Here is a 22,011-nt window from a genome sequence, read left to right on the forward strand (position 1 = left end):
ATGAAAGATGAACATCGGGTCATAAACTGTGAGTATCAGAGCCATTTATGCATCTTTTATTTAATATAACATTCACTTTTTGAATGAAAGCATTCATTTTAGTGTAACTCTTCATCAGATATTTGATTCAAGGGAACCTTGTTGCTAGACTTTGATATCCAGTCCTGTTGGGACGAAGGCAACTTTTTCTTCTTTGTTTCCAGCTCTAGTTTGGTTGTTCTCACTCTCCTCACATCCTTCGTCTACCACTTCCTGAAGTGGCATCTCATCTACATGTTCCACCTCTTCCTGGCATTCCTCTATGACAGCAGGAAAGGGAAGAAGGCAGACTCCCATCAGTTTGACGCCTTTGTGTCCTATAACTCCCAAGATGAGGATTGGGTTTACCGCGAAATGCTTCCTGTACTGGAGGAAGAGCAAGGATGGAGACTCTGTCTGGATCACAGAGACTTCCAACCAGGTAAAGAATGGATTTTACTTGGTTACTCTTTGTGTCTGTCTATATTTTGTCAAGAAAATCCGAGCTCATCCCACTTCCCCATGCTGGAGATTTTAGTTTAGCAGTAATAAAAAATAAAGTTATCTTTAAAATGAATCACTCAAGTGACATCTAGGCCCAGCAGTAGACTTAAGTGTCAATAAAATAAATCTGGTTGTGTGTGTTGTTTTTGTCTAAAGCAAACTTTGCTTTAATTCTACTTTTTTCTATCTAATCATAAGAAATCATAGTCAGTCAGAAAGAGTCATTAAACAGGAAAAGCAGGTTTCCTGGAAAAAGAGGAAGTTTCCAGCCTGTAGATTTATAAAAATAGCTGAGACTATTCATTAATTTAAAGCATGAAAGTTTTAAAGAATTAAATCTAAACATTTTGAGTAATTGGATAAGATTCAAAGTAAAATACTTATATTAATATTGGTTTACTTGTAATCATACTTACACTTACATTTGTGGGAACACTTATAAGAAAAACAAGTAACTGTAAACGTGGGTATCAAATAATTAGAATCATGGATTATTCTTGGTTTCTTTTCAGAAAAACATCTATAATAACTCACATTAGGATTATAATAAGTATAATTAATAAGTTATGGTTATAAAATCATAAATGAATGATAAATCAGAGAAGCTGAAGAAAATAAATGTGATATAAGTTATGGTTATAAAATTATAAATGAATGCTAGATCAGAGAAGCTAAAGAAAATAAATGTGATATAAATGTGATTTTGACATTGAACTTGAAATGGTGTAAAAGGTGTAACTGCAATTAAACATCACTGATATGTTGGAGGTAGATGGTAGGTGAAAGGTGAAAGGAAGGGAAAAAGGGGAACTAACAGGAGAGCAGAGATGATCAACGCCTTATTTAGGTAAAAGGTTGTGCAGGCAATGGACATAGGAGGTTGAGCAACCCTGAGACATTAGCACAGACATCAGGACATAATGTCTGAAGGACAGTGATGGATGTGAGATCATCTGTCTAAGCAGACAGCCAATGAAAACGCACCAAAAGGGTGGATAAACCCTATAAAAGGTAGGTGCAAAAGAGGAACCTTTCGTTGGATCCTCCGGGCAGCTTCGAGCCAAGATCGAGATGGACAAAGAACTCTGCAGCTGAAGAAGAGCCGGGGCCACGGAGCCGAAGACTGTCCTGCCATGAGGACCAACCGGTCAGGCCCACAACATGTGGCTTCGAATTGCACTTCTCTCATCAGCTGGGTTCAGACCCCAAAGACAAAGATGAAGACAAAGACAAAGGCAAAGACAAAGAAGAAGAACTGGTGCCTTCCTTCCTGCCAGCACCAAGTCCTGTGTGTTCACCATCCATGCGGAGAAGAAGCTCATCAGACCTACAGAGATTCCTGCCTTCGCCGATCAACATCTTCCTCCTGCTGCAACACCTTCTTCATCATCAGGCCAGGTCTGGGGTTCGAAACACCAAACTCCGTCCGTCTCTCTCAAAGGTTCCCTTTTTTTTAGTTTTCAGTGTCAGCAGTAGGGAAAGATAGACTAGATGATTGATTTTACTTATTTGATTATTTCTGCTACTGAATTAAGCTGTACTGACCCTTGCAAAAATGCCTTATTAATAAAATATTTAGCATAAAGAAAATCTAAAAGATGTTGTGGACATTCAGTTAATGAGTCACCTTAAAGTTCTTTGATGGTTGTAAAATAGCTATGATGTTTGATTCTGGAGAGGAAAAAGTTTAAAATGTTTTTAGGTTGCTGGTAGCCCAAATTTAAAACGTCATCCTTGGGACTCGCCCGAGTCACTAAAACCTACCTGGTTCAATAACAAATGCAAGTTGTAAAATAGAGAACGAGCGACCGTTAACAGGTGTGTTCTGTGAAACTAGTTGGCTGTAGGCTGCTCAGTCTGGCTAATTCACAGGGGGAAGAAGGGTGGGACACCTGGATGTAGGCCGTCAGAAAACCAGGCGAATCGTTTCTCGAAACCAGCTTAAACAGAGTTTACTTCAGTTCTGGACAGGGTAAATCCCGGCAGATTTAGGAAACTCAATTAACCCGTTAGAAGGAGAGCTGGTAGCACATCTCCCCTCTCAGAAGAGGAAGTAGAGAGTGAGAGAATAGAGACAGAAAGGAGGGGGGGGGTGTTGCGCAACAACAATTTCAACATATTTTACTCAAGTTAAAGTAAAAAGTTGCCATCCAAGAAATTATTTAAGTAACAGTAAAAAGTTAACTGGGAAAAAAAATCTACTCAAGTACTGAGTAACTGATCAAATTATCAATCATTTAAAATTTCTGGATTTTCTACCCACTGAAAGAAAAACAAAAATTTTTACCTCTATATTCACCAGACAGACACAGACACAAACCTGCAGTTTTTGTTAAAGTTTCATAAGTTATTTTATTAAAAGAAACTGATTTGAAAAAAAATTACTTTGCCTGATTTGGTTATTTTTTGCTAACTATATGAATTATTGTCATTTTGGTCCTTAAAATATCAAAATTTCCACAGAACTTTATATTTTTGTCCAGCTGATGGTGTAAATCTGAAATACTAAATGATTGATAATTTGATCAGTTACTCAGTACTTCAGTAGACAATTTACCAAATACTTTTTTACTCTTACTTCAGTAATTTCTTGGAAGGCTACTCTTTACTTTTACTTGAGTAATAATATGCTGAAGAAGTGGTACTCCTACTTGAGTACAACTTTTGGGTACTCTGCCCACCTCTGCTCATAGTTTAATTGTACCTGTAATATTAAAGCAAAAACATTTGCTGCTCTTTTAATGTCATTACCTGGTGAAGTTTCTTAAAGACATGGCTGATGCACCAAATATGTTGCACCACATATGTTGTATCCACAGGTAAACCCATCATAGAGAACATCACTGATGCCATCTATGGCAGCAGGAAAACCATCTGTGTGATCAGCCGCAGCTACCTGCAGAGCGAATGGTGCTCCAGAGAGATCCAGATGGCCAGGTATCTCCATTTAATGAGAAAATAAGAATATGGATGCTTCATAAAACAATTTCAACCTTTCCAACTACCAATTGCAGAATCAGAAACTCCCAGTGGTACTAATAGTAAAACACGCAAAACCTTATTTGACCTCACTGATTAAAAAAATGAGAACATTAGTTCAAGATTTACATTTTTTGTTATGACAGACAACAAGCGAGGATTTTGTGAGTTGAATAGGAATTTCTGCATAGATCTAATTCATTTTTCACCTGACCTCTTGCAGTTTCCGCCTGTTTGACGAGAAGAAAGACGTGCTGATTCTGTTGTTTTTGGAGGACATCCCTCCTCAGCATCTGTCTCCTTACCACCGCATGAGAAAGCTGCTGAAGAAATGCACCTACTTAAGCTGGTCTAAGGCTGAAAAACATGCAGGAGTTTTCTGGCAAAACGTCCGGAAACTCTGCAGACAAAGAACGATCCCCCTGAAAACCCAGGTCTCCTAACTGGACCAACACAATGCTGAGAGAAGTGAAAGAGTGTAATCCCATTGACAAGCTCCCACTAAAGATTTCTGAACAGGGAAATCCTAAACAGCATAATTACTGTATTGACCCTTTGCAACTACATCACTTAATCATTCCCGGCGCCATGATGGACGTCGGAAGTGAGGGACGGGAGTACTGGGCAAAGCGACTGAAATTGTTTTCCAAAGTAGTTTTTGCCAGTTTATTCATGGTTTCTTCTTGTTCGAGTCAAACTAATTTTTCTGTGTACGTAACACACCTGGTTGGGGCTCACAGACGGCACATTTACAAAAGCTGCAAACAGCTAGCTTAGAAACCGACCCCTACCTCCTCCCTCCTGACGTGTTGATCAAATTACCGACTTTGCCTGAATTCACACCACATGATTTACGTCACCGTGTCATAAACAGCGCTTCTCCTCACACCGGAGGAGCCTTTAAAACGTAAAGACGACGACACGCTAACCAGTTTTCCTCCATACATGCTAGGCTACATGACGGTGTGGCATTATCTCCATAGTTACCAATGGTTAGACACGTACCTTCTCCATAACGCGATATTTGATATCTTTCTAACTACACTTACTTTTAAAGTATATGAACGTTAATCTTCTTACCTTGTAAAAAAGTGTTTGCTGCAAATCCGCGATTGCACCGAGGGCTGCCAGTCATTGTGATTAACGGCTGCTATGCATCGCCACCGCCATCTTTGCTCATTAAAAGTTATACAATAAGATGACAAGATTGGTTTCTATCCTTGTCTGATTATGCTGCCGACCGCGCAGCATCCTATGACCATTTTTAAAGTGAAATCAACTAAATGAAAGCGATTTTTGGTTACCGGCTGCCTGTTGTTTTACAGGCTTTAAATTAGAGCATCGGTTGTTTCCGTCCATCATGGCGGAGTGGGCGGAGTTCTGAAGAGCGTGACGTGATCACACCAGTGGTCAGGGTTGTATCTTCCTGTTTTCTATATTCAGTAACTGAACATCAGAAGTGGCAGTGAGTCTGTAGGTGTTGGCTTGTGTCTTTCACAGAAATAAGGAGGAAGTCTAACAACGCAAACGTTTTATGCTTCGCTTGACACAAGCAGCTTCACTGTGAGTATCAGAAACTTCACTGATTCAATCAGTCACTGGAAATTCCTACATTTAAGGAATATTTTGTTAATTAAAAGTTGCTCCTATTCTGTGAGAAAGAACACTTTATGTGTAATTGTTTCTAAGCTAATGCAGGAAAAAATAGTGATTACATAAAGATGCTGCAAGTTAAATAATGTCTATTCTTAACAAACTAAAACATAAGTATTCCAGTTTAGGTTTTGCAAGAAATTACAATCTTGGATAAATTTTTGACTGTTATTTAGGTAGATGCTGTGAATCTGTTTGCTTAGTTTGTTTTTGTGCTCATTTTTTTGTCCAGCTGTAGTTGTTGTATCCCATTTTCAACAAAAACATCTTAAAGTGTTGTTCAAAGTTTCTGTCACCTATGCCAAAATCATCATGTTTATGAATGGAGCACGTAAAAAAACATAATTTAAAACACAAAATGTTTTGGTGATATGCATTTTTATCAGCTTGACTACAAACTTTTAGAAGAAACTAAGTACATTTTTATGAAAAGATGATCTGTAGATTATTGTTGAACATAAATGTAGAATTTAAATAATAAAAGAAAAGCATTGATTAAAAAAATTATGCAGCGTCAATGTTGGTTTATTTTCTTGGTGAAGAAACATTTCTTATTGTTGGCAGAAGGAAAGAAAGATGAATCACTCTTTCTTTAAAAACATTCAGCAAAATTACCGAATGACTACACCCAATTCTGCTTTCAGTAAAAGTTTAAAAATGTCTGTGCTGCAGTTTTCTCAGGACCTTGCAAACATATTGCTATTATTTTTTAAATCTTGTAAACCACAGGGCAGCAAAGAGTGACAAATGTAAATCTGATTTTTTTTTAAAAAGAACCAAAACAGTCATTCATTCGTTTTTCTTTTGGATATTGCTTCAATTATTTGTTTTTATCTCTCCCCAGATTTGTTTCTTAGCCATTCTAACAGTTCAGTAGGTATTTTCTGTGACTTTGTTGCTTAGTTTTCTGCCTTGATAATCTACTAGTTCAACTGAATTTTGCACAGGAGGAACAAATTTTTGAAACATCTCAAGGATTCAGTAGAAACCAGATGCATCATAGTTAAGGATGGGAATATTTTTGTCAGATATGTTCAAATGTTTCACTTTTTTTATCTGAAAACATGATATTTTCTAAAGTTTTCCAGAAGAAAGCTTTGTCATTAACTAAGGAAGTTGCACTAAGTGTTTTTTCTCTGTTTTCAGGTTTTCTGCAGACAACCATCATGGAACAACACTGACAAAAATCCTGACCTAAAGCAAGCATGGCTGCAAGAGGGTGTGTGCTTTCACATTTCACACTCAAACTTCTCTGCCTCTTGCTTTATATCAACGTTTCGCTGCCTTTCTCATTGAAAAACTGCACAATACCTCATGAGGAAAGTTCCTCTGCTGAAGTTTCGCTGGACTGTGCAAACAGGAAGCTTGTGACTATCCCTGACGACATCCTGAAAGATGCTGTTTCAGTAAAACTTGGACACAATTTCATTCAGAGAGTTCACCAAAGAGATTTTTGTGGTATGTCTAAGATGAAAATTCTGGATCTTGAGTACAATCATGTCGTTCAGGTGGATGATGGCTCTTTCACTGATCTGGTGTCACTGAAAGCTCTCTACATGAGTAAAAACCAACTTACCAACCTGACGAGCAACGTCTTTCAGGGCCTGTCCAGCCTCACCGTGCTCGACCTCTCTCAGAACCTAATCCAGTTCATCCATGAATCAGCATTTCGGGTTCTGACCAGCTTAGAAACTGTGAACTTCCAGGAAAATATGCTCCAACGAATTGTTGACATTCAGCCCATCCTACAACTACCACAAATTCACACCCTCGACCTTACTAACAATCTATTCTACTCTTTTGAAACAAAAGATCTCCATCTGAATTTTTCTTCAGGTCTTAAAGAGTTGTCTGTTCATAGTCATAACCTCATAAAATTTGGTATCACAACACCAGTTTTTCCTCATCTCCATAAATTAGAGCTTTCTATGTCTTTGAAAAATACTTCACGATGGGATTTACCAGACAAACCACTGCTAAAGAATGTGACACATCTGTGTCTTGAAATGCTTCCACTTTCCAATGAGGAGATTCAAAAAGCCCTGCAGACTTTTGACTCAATTTATCACCTACGTCTAAATTTTATATACATCCGGATTAGGGATGGACTGTTGGCCATTGCCTGCAAAATACCAACATTGAGGAAGTTGGATTTGTCTACAATCGATTTCAGTAATTATACTCTTGAACTTGCACAATGCTCTCAACTCACAGATCTTGATCTGTCCCTTTGTCTAATAAGTGAACTTCCACAAGGATCAATAGACTCAATGAGGCAAATGAGGTTTTTTAACGTGAGCTACAACAAGCTAAAAAAGATCCCGCATGACATCAGGAGCCTCTCCTCCCTTGAGATCTTGATTATGAATGATAATATCATTTCCAACTTAGGCTGTGAGGATTTTGTGAACACCACACATCTTACAGAACTACACCTAAATGGTAACAGGATTGCCAAGCTGCAGAGATGTGTCCTGGAAAGTCTTACTAACCTAAAGCTTTTAAATTTGAGCGACAATTTGCTCGTGACGTTCAAAGCCTCCACCAAAGTTGGCCTACAGAAGCTTGAGATCTTGGATTTAAGTCAAAACTTTATAAAACTTCTTAATAATTATGATTTCCGAGGCTTACGGTCCTTGAAACATTTGAATGTGACATCGTACTTTTTAGAAAATCTAAAATATTATACATTTTTGGGACTAAAAAGCCTAAAATCGTTTTCTGGATCATTTCCACTATATTTAGTAAATTTGAGAACTTTGCCACAGTTGGAAAAGATTCAAGTCAACTTCATTTACAATGGACCTTTCAGAACTCCTTATTTAAAAACCTATGAAGACTCCATCAGGATAAAATCATTAAAAAGTGTCTCGATGGCTCACCAGGGTCTGCTCTACTACCTGGCACAAGGAGTCCTTCACAACCTGAAACATCTGGAATATTTTAAAGCTGAGAATATTTATTTGAGTGCTCCATACTCAGACACGTTTCAGTTCAATCAGAAGCTGAGGAGTCTGATATTTACGAAGACGGATTTGTCAGAGTTGCAACCTGAACTGTTTCTTCCAATCCCAAACCTGGAGAGTCTCGATCTCTCCGAGTCTCAGCTGAAGTCTTTGGATTTCCTGGTACACGCTAATCTTTCTGCTCTCAGATATCTGAAACTGACCGGCAACGAGTTGAATGTGATTAACAAGACAGTTTTCCAGTCTCTACCCTCTCTAACGTTCTTGGACCTGGACAAAAATCCATTCACCTGTGAATGCTCAAACGCAGATTTCATCCAGTGGGCAAAGAGCAACACGCAGACCCAGGTGGTAAACGCTCATCAGTACGTATGCTCCTTTCCTGTGTCCAGACGGGGGAGCTTGTTGCTGGACTTTAATTTCCAGCCCTGTTTGGATGATGGCGGGTTTCTCTGCTTCGTTTCCAGCACTTGTCTGGTTGTTCTGACTCTCCTCTCATCTTTCGTCTACCACTTCCTGAGGTGGCATCTCACCTACACCTTCCACCTCCTCCTGGCCTTTCTCTACGACAGCAGGAAGGGGAGGAAAAGAGACCTTCACCAGTTTGATGCCTTTGTGTCGTATAACGTCCATGATGAGGACTGGGTTTACAGAGAGATGCTTCCTGTGTTGGAGGGTCAGCAGGGCTGGAGACTCTGTCTGCACCACAGAGACTTCCAGCCAGGTGACCTCTGGTTTTATCTGAGCTATTTTAATCATGTTTCAGATCAAATCAAGAGAAGACGTTTTACATATATAGTTTTTCCCCGATGGTTTTCTTGAGAAGAATTAATTTCCTGATGGTTTTTCCAAGATAGCGAGTTACTTTCCTGAAAAAGATTTTCTGCATAATCTTTTTCCCAATAGTTAATTTACCATTTTAAACATATTTTATTCCCATGTATTTCTGGAGATAAGTTAATTTACTGTTTTCCAAATTTTTTTTCCAATATTTCGTTTTTTTTTTTAAACAATGAGTTAATTTCTCGTTTTGCATATATATATTTTATTCCGACTGTTTTTTCAAAATAAGTTAATTTCTTCATGTTTTTTTTAATAACAGGAAGATTAAGCCTGAATGACTCATTTAATCGGCATAAAAACATCAATAGTTTTATCATTATCTGTGTTTTGTTAGACCAACTATTTCATTGTTTATTTTTGAATCTGATTTTAAACTGTTGCTGTTTTTATCATAACCCTCTCATATCGCAGGTAAACCCATCATAGAGAACATCACTGATGCCATCTATGGCAGCAGGAAAACCATCTGTGTGATCAGCCGCAGCTACCTGCAGAGCGAGTGGTGCTCCAGAGAGATCCAGATGGCCAGGTGGGGGCGCTGTCTTTAAACAGTCAATCTCAAGAATAAAGCTCTTAAATATAAACATATCAGCTGCTTAGACTCTGTTTTATTGACCAAAGTTAAACTGTAAAGCAACATTTTATCTATTATATTCATTTTATTATTCAGAATGTTTATTATGTGAAGCCTATGAATTTTCTACCTATAGGGGGCGATGTCTCTCCATAAATCATTTCATCTTTTAACAAAATATACGTTTTTACTCTATATAAGTCATTATCACTGACAGATATTTGATATTTCTCAACAAACAAATATATTCAACTGGGAATTTTTTAAAAATGTATTTCTTACTTTTTAAAGTTGATCATGAGAAACCTTAAAGTGTAATAAAATTACTTCTCAGGAACATGTGCAACTTCACTGCAAAATAGGAAACACGAGAGAACATGTCATTCATTTAAATTAATAATATTAATACAAGTTTAAAATAACTGGAGCAGGGACAGGAAACGCTAGACGAAGATGTTAAAGAACGTAAAAGGTTTCATGTATGGTAATCCTATATTAACAAACTGATTAATTTGTCTTAGTGGACAGAACACAAACAATGCCAAAAATGTAGCACGAGTTCTCTGATGCTCAAAAACAAACACAAGAAGAAAAATTTGTTGGTGTTTCCCCTTATTCTGTCCAGACAGACATAAAAACATAAAGAAAACATAACTTGCTCACAGTTTAGCTAAATGTGTTCGTCCTGCTCTCACATGAATGCATAAGGCCTGCATGCTGCTCAGTATATAAATAGATTGATAAAATAAGGTGTTGCAATATTTAATATTATGTTGCATATCAGAAATACTGATTAATTTGCATTTGAAATCCTTTCAGATATACTTTACTTAGGATTTATGTCTTAGATCAAATGTTTCGATATCTTTCAATATCTTGAATTAGGCGATATTTCTTGGAAAGTGTTCTGCAACTGTAAATCAGTGTTTGATAACTTTACAGTTTTTCTTTTACCTGATTTCTTGCAGCTTTCGCCTGTTTGATGAGAAGAAGGATGTTCTGATTCTGCTGTTCCTGGAGGAGATTCCTGCTCGTCATCTGTCTCCATATTACCGCATGAGGAAGCTGGTGAAGAAACGCACCTACCTGAGCTGGCCTCAGGCTGCACAACATCCGGGAGTTTTCTGGCAGAACGTGCAGAGAGCTCTGCAGACAGGGGGCGCTGTCGCTGAAAACACGGACCTGCTGGCCGGACCAGCAGGACGATGAGGCGTCACAGATCTCTAAGAAACAAAAGATAAATGAGGAAAACATGTAAATCTTGATCTGTAAAACCCTCACACTTATTTCTTTTTATAATAATTTCAATGCTTAAAAAACTGAACATCGTATTTCTTTTAAAATACGATTAAAAATCACAACGCTAAACATGCCAACAGTTTATCAGTGAGTTGCATTCATTCATGAACTCCTCTGGATGAAACAAAAGTATAAACAGAAATATCAGAAGAAAACTGATGTGTGTTTCTATTATTTATTTTATTTTTTAGTGATGTGAATCTTTACTATAAAACATTTGAGCTGCACTTAGTTGTGTCTTTTACTCTTTAAGGCAAATTTTGCCAGTTTTAGATTTTGAACCTAAATGTAACTTTGTGAAAGACAAACTTACAGCAGTAAGTCGTGTTAACTTTTTATTAATTTTGTAAAACCTCAAAAAGTTGAATAAACTAGAGTTTTTAAGTTAACACTTTAAAAAACTGAGAGAAGAAAATGACAGTAGGAGCTTAGCGGCATTTTTTGTATCCTGAGATGGAAGTGCGTTACATTGATCTGACTCTTGTTTTATTAAGACAAATGTTCATTTTAATGTCCTGTTCACACTAAATGTTTCTGAACTGAATTCATTTGGGATATTTTACAAAACTCATTTTCAGATCAGAAATGTTGTTCATGCCACTTAAAACAAGATAATTATTAATTAATTATTCTAAAATAAAATAAGTATTTATCTTAAAGTATAAAAGGCTCTGATATTTTTTGTATTTTATTTTGTAATATTGGTTTCGGAAGTACCCTAGGAAGTGACGTAAGTCTCAGTTAGTGCTGCGTTACCGCTCATGAGAGCAACTTAATGTACTTCCGGGTCAGTTTTGCTACATTCTTAGCATGTGAGACCGCATTCCTGGTGTAGTCCTGAGAAGTGATGCTCCGAGTGTTAAGTTGATGACAGAAAGTAAGTACTGCATTTAGCGTGCAGTTTGTTTATTCTAGATTCAGTTTGTTATATGTGTTAACGACGGGAGACCGAGTATGCGATGTTGTGGGGCTCTCTGAGCGCCGGGAACTCAGTTGAACCTGCTCAGCCTTCGTAGGTTTACCTTAAATCCCATTGTTTGTAACTGCATTTCGGCTGCATCTGTTCTTGCTTTCCATTGAGTTATTGCGGCAGATATATGCGCTGCCTGCTGCCGCCATTGTGTAGTGATTTTATCTGGCCACATGATGGCGCCAAAGTGCCTCTTATGCTAAACTGAGCCGAAGGGCTGCCTGTGTTCGTGTTTTCACCGAGGCTGCGCCTAATGATGTAACCTTTACGTAAATTGAGTTATTGGGGCCTGCCATGCAAAGCAATGGCAGGAACCTATTACTATTGTCGGAGAAAAGCGTCTCTTTAATCTTTATTTTTCTTCCGTAACCGTTAATGCGGCTCATACCGCTGCGTGCACACCTACAAATGAGGTATCAAAACGTGCAGAAAATTCACGCCATTGGAGCTATTACTTTTGGTGGGATTTGGGCTTAACGTGGCGACATAATTCGCAAAAAACTACGAAAAAAACCCCATTATAAGTCAATGGGAAAAATCCTAGAAATACCCTATTTTTGAGGATTTTCTGTGTCGTCACGAATTCACGTAGAAATGCCATTCAAATTTCATTTTGTAGATACGTCTGTGATCTCTTCGAAAGTGAAGACGGCTCGTCGATACCAGTTACGGTTTGTCCACAATTTGCCTCTAAGCGACCCAAAGTTTCTCATTTTTCCTAAAATTAGAGTGCGTCTCTCGCTGATTAGAGTGAGAAATCAAGAGACCTTTTTCACCCCAAAATAATTTTGAAATCGCCATCACGCTCACAAATATCGCACGATTGGTATCAAAATCGGTCCTCACATTGATACGCATGTCTGCTCCAGTAAAATGTTTTCGAAATTTATCTAGATCGTACGGTTTTCTGTCACGGTGCTTCAGAGCAAAGTCATGCGACAGGATTTTCTAGGCTGTCTGAGGCTCTGTCACTAACAGTTCACACCTTGGTGAGAAACTTATTTAACATAGCAACGGAACTCAAGAGGCTATTGGCTGCTGATTAGGACTACAAATACGCATCACTGTAGTTCTAACTATAGTGGAACCCTCAGTTGAAACAGATCAGGACTGAACTGGCCTTTAGAACTACTTTCTGCTATGGGCTGTATATAACTGATTTAACTCAGTAACTGTTACACATGGGATTAGGTTGGCCCTTTGAAATGAAGTTTAACAAAAATTCCAAAATAAAAGCCTTTAATATTTTTACATCAACTACTTGTGTTTTGAGCATTATATAACTGATTTTATCCAATGACTGTTATTCATGGTATTAGTTTGGCCCTTTGAAATGAAGCATACTGAAAATTTCAAAATAAAAGCCTTGAATATTTTTACATGACGTAATTGCTCTTTTTGGCTTTATTTGACTTTCTCATCCAATGACTGTTACACATGGTATTAGTTTGGCCCTTTGAAATGAAGCTTAACAAAAATTTCAAAATAAAAGCCTTGAATATTTTTACATCATGTAATTGCTCTTTTTGGCTTTATTTGACTTTTTCATCCAAAGCACTGTTACACATGGTATTAGTTTGGCCCTTTGAAATGAGGCATACTGAAAATTTCAAATTAAAAGCCTTGACGATTTTACATCAGGTATTTGCTCTTTTGGGCATTAGGTGAATTTATTATCCAAAGCACTGATAAACATAGGATTAGTTTGGCGCTTTGAAATGAAGCTTAACAAACATTTCAAAATAAAAGCCTAGAATATTTTTACATCAACTACTTGTGTTTTCAGCATTATATAACTATTTTATCCCCATCACTATTACGCATGGGATTAGTTTGGCCCTTTGAAATGAAGTTTAACAAAACTTCCAAAATAAAAGCTTTGACAAAATTTTAAATCTTACTGAATGATGCACGTCCACCTTACTTAACGTTCTTGTGATTCTCCACATGCTACTGATTACGTTGCAGCGTTCTTTAGCATCGATGCTAATTTGTAGCATGACAACGCCGGGCCCAAACCGACGGGCACGCCTTGGCAGGCCCCGGCTAAATTTCTTCCAAAATTTTCTAGTTTGTGTATGTTGTGGATTTACATGCAAATGTGGATGGTTGAGTTTATTTCTCATTAGATATTTTGTTTGAGTTTGTATTAGTTGAACCTCTATTCCTGTAATATGTTAGCCTAATGGCGAGGAGAAGCAGCTTTCAGCATCTATGCACCACGAATTTGGAACAAACTTCCAGAAAACTGTAAAACAGCTGAAACACTGACTTCTTTTAAATCTCAACTGAAAACCCACCTGTTTAGAATTGTATTTGAAATGTAATCAATTACAAATTTATTGATGTAACTTGACTTAATGATTGATTCTATATTGCATTGTGATTCTGTGTTTGTTATGATGTAAAGCACTTTGAAATGCCTTGCTGCTGAAATGTGCTATACAAATAAAATTTGATTGATTGATTGATTGAATGGCAATTTACTTGTTATTACAGACTGCTGGCAACACTGAGTATCAAGACAAATAAACCAGCTCACATCTGAAATTAAAGTTTTGATCTCATGTCCTCCTTCCTGTATCCTGACCGATACACCATCCTGTTTGCTGCAAATAACTGAGAACCTAACCTAACTAACACTTAACTTCATATTGTGAGTAGAAATAATAGAGAAATGTGGTTCTTTAATTAGGTGAGGGCAGGTTTTTTTCTTGCATGTTGTGAAATAATTATTTGGCTTAAATTGCAGCATTAAGTTTAAACTCACAATTCAAGATTAATGAGTTATCAGAAATTTAAAAAAAACAATAAGAAACAGTCGTTTCTTGTTACATCAACTTCATAAACTTTAATTTCTGAGATAAAACCAAAACAATTTTCTTGTTGACTTGAATTGAATTTTCAAGACAACAGGTGGACTTTCATTTTCCAGTTAAACCACCTCCAGTATGTTTTACAGTGTTGCTGAATGACTGTTTGGTCATGCAGGCGTTTTACTTGTCTACTTTCCTTTGTCCACTAGGTGTCACTGTCGTACAGCTTCTCATCAGGCTAATGGACGGTTAACGTGTGTTTATCACACACTTAAACATTATTACTCCTATTTAAATTTATAAGAGCGCATCATCAAACTGCTTTAATGGCAGAATATAATGTCTCTACTTCTTATTAACTAAATTTATCAAACATTTGATGCATTAAAATGAAACTAAAGTACTAAAATGCTGTTAGAGGAAATCATTGAACAGTACATGTAGGAAGAGCGTAGCTTCCTTTCTGTTGGTGTTAAGAAGTGAAGCAACTCCTCGGTTCAGACATTTACAGCTTTGGGCATCAAACTGTGAGTACAAAAATGTGTTCTTGTCCTAATTTTATCCAACATTAAAGCATCTAATTTTGGTTTTTGTTTGGTGTATCAAAAGCTGTTTGGATATGGCAGGCTAGGTTTTTAGGAAGCGATGGCTTTATCTCAGCAATTTCCACAACAATAAACCGATCAGTTGTAATAAACAGTCAACACCCATGAAACGTCGACTGAACCTCTCAGGTGAAATGTGAAAGGTCATTAACTGAACCTGTTTAGTCCCAGTTTATTTCCTGCAAAATAAGTGCATTCATGTCGACCCTTGGACCTCCTTAATGTGTAATATTTATGCACTGTTACATTAATAATGCATAAATTACATTACATTTTATGTTGGTTATGCTATAATTGTTGCCATGCTTACATTTACTCGTTTTTGATACATGTAGGGATAAAATTCTCACTATGCATTAGTAGAAGATTCTTTAAAGAATACATATACAAGATATTTTAGTTTTATTTGTTTTTGTATTTTACTGACTTCCTCTTATACAGACATTCACTTTCTGTGTAAAGACAGGAAGTAAAGAGGTTTAGTTATGTGACCATTCACACTACCTACATTAAATTGATATTGCTTATAGAGTATACAACCTATTATTTTGTTTTATAACTTCAATTATCAGCCAAAAAAACACTTTTAGACCTTCAAGAAGTTACAAAAATGTCTGACACCAATTGTTGCCAATGGGATTAAATGGGTAATCCTAACCAAAGTGTTATTCTTCCACTACATTTTTTTTTTGCAGGTGATTATCTTCAAATAATAATCATGGCCTCTGTAAATACTTTATCTTTATACTTTATTCTTAATCTTTTCTTTCTGCTGCTTCCTGTTAACCCTTTGCTGGCGTTTTCATTGAAAAACTGTACAATACTTTACAAGGAGAACGTCTCTGCTGATGTTTCTGTGGACTGCACAAACATGAACTTTGTGACTGTCCCTGATTACATCCCTAAAAATACTGTGTCAATACAACTTGGACACAATCAACTCTTAAATATTAATATAAAAGACTTTTGCGGCATGTCAAAGCTGAAAAATCTGAATTTAACAGTGAATAAAATTGCTTACGTTGAACAAGGGTCATTTATCGACTTGGTTTTATTGGAGACACTTGATATGGGAAATAACAAACTTACCAGTCTGACAGCCAACATGTTTAAAGGCCTGTCCAACCTCACAATTCTGGTCCTCAGCAAAAACAAGATCCAGCATATTCATGAATCTGCCTTCCAGTGTTTGACCAGCTTGCAAACTCTTGATATTGCCTTTATTCCACTTACGAAAGTTGCAGAAATTCTACCAGTTTTCCATCTCCCACAATTACTTGCACTTAACTTAAAATACATCGGATTTACTACTTTTGACACCAAAGATCTCCCTTTGAATCTCTCCTTGAGTCTTGAAGTGTTGGAAATTTCTAGTTCTAACTTGAAAATCTTGAGCATCATAGGGCCAATTTCCCCTTACCTCCAGACGATAGACTTCTTACTCACAGATAGTGTAAAACAAGTGTTACTTGACAAAAGCTTGCTAAAGAACATAACTAACTTGGATGTTGCCACAACATCGGATTCCTTTGAAGGAATCCACGAAGTTCTGGGAAGTCTTGAAAGACTGGGAGATGTAACGTTTGAATGTGTGGATAATTGGATTGCAAAGGGTCTGCTACCTGCAGTCTGCAAGGTACAAACACTCAGGAAGCTTACTATTTCCCAAAGCCATTTTGAGAATTTTACTACTGACCTTGCATTGTGCTCCCAGCTCAGAGAACTTAACCTGGAAGATACTTTCATGCATAAACTGTCAAAAGGTTCAATGCAATCAATGAAGCAACTGCGATTCTTAAATCTGGGTTACAACATGCTCACCGAAGTTCCAGATGACATAAGGAGCCTCTCTACTCTTGAGATCCTGATTATGGGTGAAAATGACATCTCTGGGTTGAAATGCGATGATTTTTCCAACACCACACGTCTGAAAGAACTTTACCTGAACGCGAACCGCATAACCAAACTGGAAAGGTGTATTACTGAAAACTTCGTCAATCTAAAGGTTTTGGATATGAGTAACAATCTGCTGAAGACATTCGGAGACTCTTTCAAAATTTCCCTGCAGAAACTTGAGGCCTTAGATATCAGCCGCAACCCCATAAAGTATCTGGACACAGATGTTTTTCAACATATGAAGGCTCTCAAAGAACTGAAGGTGGAAACCTATCATTTTGTAGACGTACCTTATTTCAGTGGCTTAGAGAACATTGAAAATGTAACAATCTACGTACATACAGACAGTACTTTCCAAAGTCTTCAATCAAACAATGATAAACCCTTTAGTGATGTTAAGACAATGAAGCAGCTAACTTTAATCGGAAGCAGCAATACCCAATGGATGCCCTTCCGTACAATTAGGGAAATGCTCAGAGCTTATGGAGATTTGGGAACCGTTACGGTTTTGAATATCTATATAAATTACTACGAAGTGGAAACATTTGAGCTGAACCTCCAGCTAAAAAGTCTGACATTATCATTGACGGATTTGTCCTCCTTAGGCTCTAAATTCTTCCTACCACTCCCAAACCTGCAGAACCTGGATCTCTCCAAGTCTAAACTCAGGTCTTTGGACTTTCTGGTCCAGGCCAACCTTTCTGCTCTCAGATATTTGAACCTAACTGACAATGAGATCAATGTTATTAGCGAGACAGTCTTCCAGTCTCTACCCTCTCTGAGATTCTTGGATCTAGACAACAACCCGTTCTCATGTGAATGCTCCAACGCAGGCTTCATCCACTGGGTAGTGACCAACCCCCAAACCCAGGTGGTAAACGCTCATCAGTATAAATGTTTCTTTCCTGTGGACAAACAAGAAGGCTTGTTACTAGAATTCGATGTTCAGTCATGTCGAGACGATGGCAGGTTTCTATACTTCATTTCCAGCTCTTTTCTGGTTGCTCTGACTCTCCTCTCATCCTTCATCTACCGCTTCCTGAGGTGGCATCTCACCTACACCTTCCACCTCTTCCGAGCCTTTCTCTACGACAGCAGGAAGGGGAGAAAAAAAGACCCACATCGGTTTGATGCCTTTGTGTCCTATAACGTCCATGATGAGGACTGGGTTTACAGAGAGATGCTTCCAGTGTTGGAGGGACAGCAGGGCTGGAGACTCTGTCTGCACCATAGAGACTTCCAGCCAGGTAACCTCTTTATTTACCCTTTGCACGCCCCTCCACCATGACGGACGTCAAAACAACCAATGCGGTCCTGTAAAGCTAGTCTAAAAACAGACATCTGTAACCTAATATTGCTTCTATTTAGTTGATTTCATACTAAAAATGATCATAGGATGCTGCACGGTCGGCTGCACAAACAAATAGGGATAGTAAACAAACTTGTCATTTTATTGTTTAACCATTAATGAGGAAAGAAGGGGCAGCGATCAATAGCAGCCATTAACAGTGACTGGCAGCCCTTGGTGTAATCACGGATTTGCAGCAAACACTTTTTACAAGGTAAGAATAGTAATATTCATCTTCTTTATAAGTAGATGAAAGATATCAAATATGGCATTATGGAGAAGGTAGGCGTCTAACCATTGGTAACTATGGAGACAATGCCACACCGTCATGCAGCCTAGCATGTATGGAAAAACTGGTCTTTTATGTTTTTAAGGCTACTCCGGTGTGAGGAGAAATGTTGTTTATGACAGTGATATAAATTATGTTGTGTGAATTCAGGCAAAGCCGGTAATTTGATAAACACGTCAGGAGGTATGGGTCGGTTTCTAAGCTAGCTGTTTCCAACTTTTGTCAATATCGCCATCTTTGAGCTCCAACCAGGAGTGTTACGTTCACAGACAAATTAGTTTGACTCAAACAAGAAGATGCCATGAATAAACTGGCAAAAACAACTTTGGAAAACAAAGTTGACGGATTTGTCCAATTGAACAGTCTCTCTGTTCAATTCTCCCAGCCCTCACTTCAGACGTCCGTCATGACCCTCCATGCGTTTGTCGAGTATCAATGATGTTCAGGTCGGATGAGCACAACCTGATTGTACAGACTCCAGTCACATGGAGTCTGTACATGTGACTCCATGTACAGACTCCATGGAAAAGTCTGTGAAAAGATCAGATGCCTATTGGATATCCAAGTGGCCTGGGTCGCATTAGAAAAAATCCGATCTGTGTTGTTCAGACTGTCATGAAAAGATCAGATACAGGTCGCCATAAGGCAATAAGTTGGAATTGGGTCACTTCAAGCTGCAATGTGAATGCAGCCTTAAGTGACAAATATCTTTTATAAAAGTTACATACTGCAGCTTTAAACACAACCATTTTCCCATTTACGTTTTGGTATTTTTTTCATTTCCTTCCATGAAAAACTCCAATCAAATAGCAACTAATGCATCTGTAAACAGGTAAACCCATCATAGAGAACATCACTGATGCCATCTACGGCAGCAGGAAAACCATCTGTGTGATCAGCCGCAGCTACCTGCAGAGTGAATGGTGCTCCAGAGAGATCCAGATGGCCAGGTGGGGGCGCTATCTTTCCGAATAATGAAAGTATAACAATTCTGTCTTCAAGAAAAGATTATAGAATTTTTGAGAAAAAACGTGGAAAAAAACTCATTTCATGCAGTTATTTATGGATTATCTCAAATTGTAAATGTCTGCAAAGGATAGGTAAGGACAAAAACATGCTGTGCACCGTTGCACATGCAGGCCGTTTTTGCGTGATTACATTTCTACAGCTGCAGTTCACTGGCGACACTTGGAAAACCTGAGATGTGTTTTATGAGAAAACTTTCAGCCAAATTATTATCATTTTAGCTTGAATTTAAATTTATCTTTGTTTCCCCTACTGCCACCTGCTGACACAGTGTAGGTATTACAGTACTTTTCATTGTTATTGGGCCAGATGAAATAATAGTCTACTGAAGGAGGGAGCAAATTAGCAATGTTCCTCGTCACAGACACAAACTAATGAAGTGTGATACTATTCAAATCAAATTTTATTTTATTTTTATACCACATTTCAGCAACAAGGCAGTTCAAAGTTCTTTACATCATAAAGAGACACTAAAAAAATTAACAATTTTGTTGATTACATTTTTATATTTACATTTTTACTTTACTTTTTTACAGCACATTTTCCCAAATGCTGTCCAACATCAAAATGTTGGTTAGTGTTTCGTTCATAACATTTCAAAAGCAACTCTATTAAACAGTCGGATTTTTAGTCTAGACTTAAAGGCACTCAGTGTTTCAGTTGTTTTACAATTTTATGGAAGTTTGTTCAAGAACACTGAATGGTCTGGAAGGTAGATTTTTACGTTTTAATTTTTTGTTTTGCAGCTTTCGCCTGTTTGATGAGAAGAAGGACGTTCTGATTCTGCTGTTTTTAGAAAACATTCCTGCTCGTCATCTGTCTCCATATTACCGCATGAGGAAGCTGGTGAAGAAACGCACCTACCTGAGCTGGCCTCAGGCTGCACAACATCCGGGAGTTTTCTGGCAGAACGTGCAGAGAGCTCTGCAGACAGGGGGCGCTCTCACTGAAAACACGGACCTGCTGACCGGACCGGCAGGAATTTGAGAAATGTACAAGGGCTGTTAATGTAACTTAAACATTAAGAATAAAAAAAAAGTACAAATCAAATCATACAATCATGTTACACATCATGTCATCATAATATTTAAAAGCAAAAATGGAGAATAGCTGAAATTAATTCTTCGTACCGCAAATAAAAGTTAGATTAGAGCATGAATTAATGTACAGATTGGCTGTAAACAGTGGGTTGAGAATTGTTTTATGTTTATGGCATCATTATTTTTCCTTTTTCCAGATTGAATCAGTCATTTCTTGCTATCGTTAACCTAATTTTTGGGTTTACATCAGGTTTGTGGTGTATCTTCATTTCTTCTAATATATTGTGACCATTTCTCCTTGCAGTGAAAGAATGAATGCTTACATCACATGTGCCAAACTCAAGGCCCAGGGGCCAAATCCGGCCCGCCATAGCTTTTTGTGTGGCCCTTCAGACTCTAAATTGACACTTAATTAGAACAGTCAAAATAACAGTGTGCTTAAATATGACTTTATCAATCAATTTAACACAGTTTTTCTTTGTTTATTGCCAAATTGCATCAATTAGTTCCTCCAATGTCTTGTGAGTTATCGTAAAAATTCACAAAAAATAAACAAATCCCTGCACTTTTTCACGGTAATGCATAATTGTGAGTATATTGCAAATTTTCCAGAAAATTTGTGAAAACATTGCATCTAAGTGACGGTTTACTCCCACCTGCAAGTGGCAGTATTTCTGACTTCCACTGAATAGCTGCCTCACTTAAAGTTACAATGCATAGCGACACGGCAAGTAGTGTTATCATCATACGTAAGCGCAAATATTTATAAATTATTAACACAAACACTTTTTTATTGCAAAAAAAAAATCACAAAATCCTTGAATGATTGAAAAGATGTTCAATATTATGTAATTTGAAGAATGTATTTATATTTTAACAGTTTAACTTGTTTCATCAATACATTCTGGCACAACCGGCCCTTTAAGAACATTCATGATCCTGACTTGAGTTAGTTTGACCCCCTGGTTTACATAATTATTACTTAAAGCTTCTGATGACAGTTTTAATGTTTTTGCATTAACTATTTTTATATTTTTGACTTGTATTTAGTATAATTTTCCATAAATTTTCTGATAGGAAACAAAGCAATAAATAAAAAAGCAATGAAAAGGTTAGTGGTCTTTGCATAAATATATGTGGTAACTTAAGTTTTATTTACAGATTCATTCTTCCTCCTTTTATATA

General features: G+C 37.4%; 3 protein-coding genes across 4 annotated transcripts; all 3 read left to right on the plus strand.

The window, feature by feature from the left end:
• Positions 1 to 4,706, plus strand: LOC116731611 (toll-like receptor 13). Its single transcript, XM_032581424.1, has 4 exons — positions 1 to 28; positions 149 to 460; positions 3,342 to 3,459; positions 3,725 to 4,706. The coding sequence occupies exons 1-4, from the start codon at positions 1 to 3 to the stop codon at positions 3,942 to 3,944; spliced, it is 678 nt and encodes a 225-aa protein (XP_032437315.1). The 3' UTR covers positions 3,945 to 4,706.
• On the plus strand, positions 3,994 to 11,503 carry LOC116731670 (toll-like receptor 13). Its single transcript, XM_032581486.1, has 4 exons — positions 3,994 to 5,064; positions 6,301 to 8,844; positions 9,375 to 9,492; positions 10,506 to 11,503. The coding sequence occupies exons 2-4, from the start codon at positions 6,360 to 6,362 to the stop codon at positions 10,744 to 10,746; spliced, it is 2,844 nt and encodes a 947-aa protein (XP_032437377.1). The 5' UTR covers positions 3,994 to 5,064; positions 6,301 to 6,359; the 3' UTR covers positions 10,747 to 11,503.
• Positions 11,504 to 14,364: 2,861 nt separating this feature from the next.
• On the plus strand, positions 14,365 to 21,936 carry LOC116731668 (toll-like receptor 13). Of its 2 annotated transcripts, XM_032581482.1 has the most exons (4): positions 14,365 to 15,149; positions 15,923 to 18,370; positions 19,593 to 19,710; positions 20,533 to 21,936. In XM_032581482.1, exons 2-4 carry the CDS (start codon positions 15,946 to 15,948, stop codon positions 20,771 to 20,773), a joined length of 2,784 nt encoding a protein of 927 aa, XP_032437373.1. In that variant the 5' UTR covers positions 14,365 to 15,149; positions 15,923 to 15,945; the 3' UTR covers positions 20,774 to 21,936. The 2 variants fall into 2 exon arrangements, with proteins under 2 accessions (XP_032437373.1, XP_032437372.1); XM_032581481.1 differs by having other exon boundaries at positions 14,365 to 18,370.
• The last annotated feature ends 75 nt before the right edge of the window (positions 21,937 to 22,011 follow it).

The sequence above is a fragment of the Xiphophorus hellerii genome, chromosome 13 (genome assembly GCF_003331165.1).
Source record: "Xiphophorus hellerii strain 12219 chromosome 13, Xiphophorus_hellerii-4.1, whole genome shotgun sequence".
Lineage (NCBI taxonomy): Eukaryota > Metazoa > Chordata > Actinopteri > Cyprinodontiformes > Poeciliidae > Xiphophorus > Xiphophorus hellerii.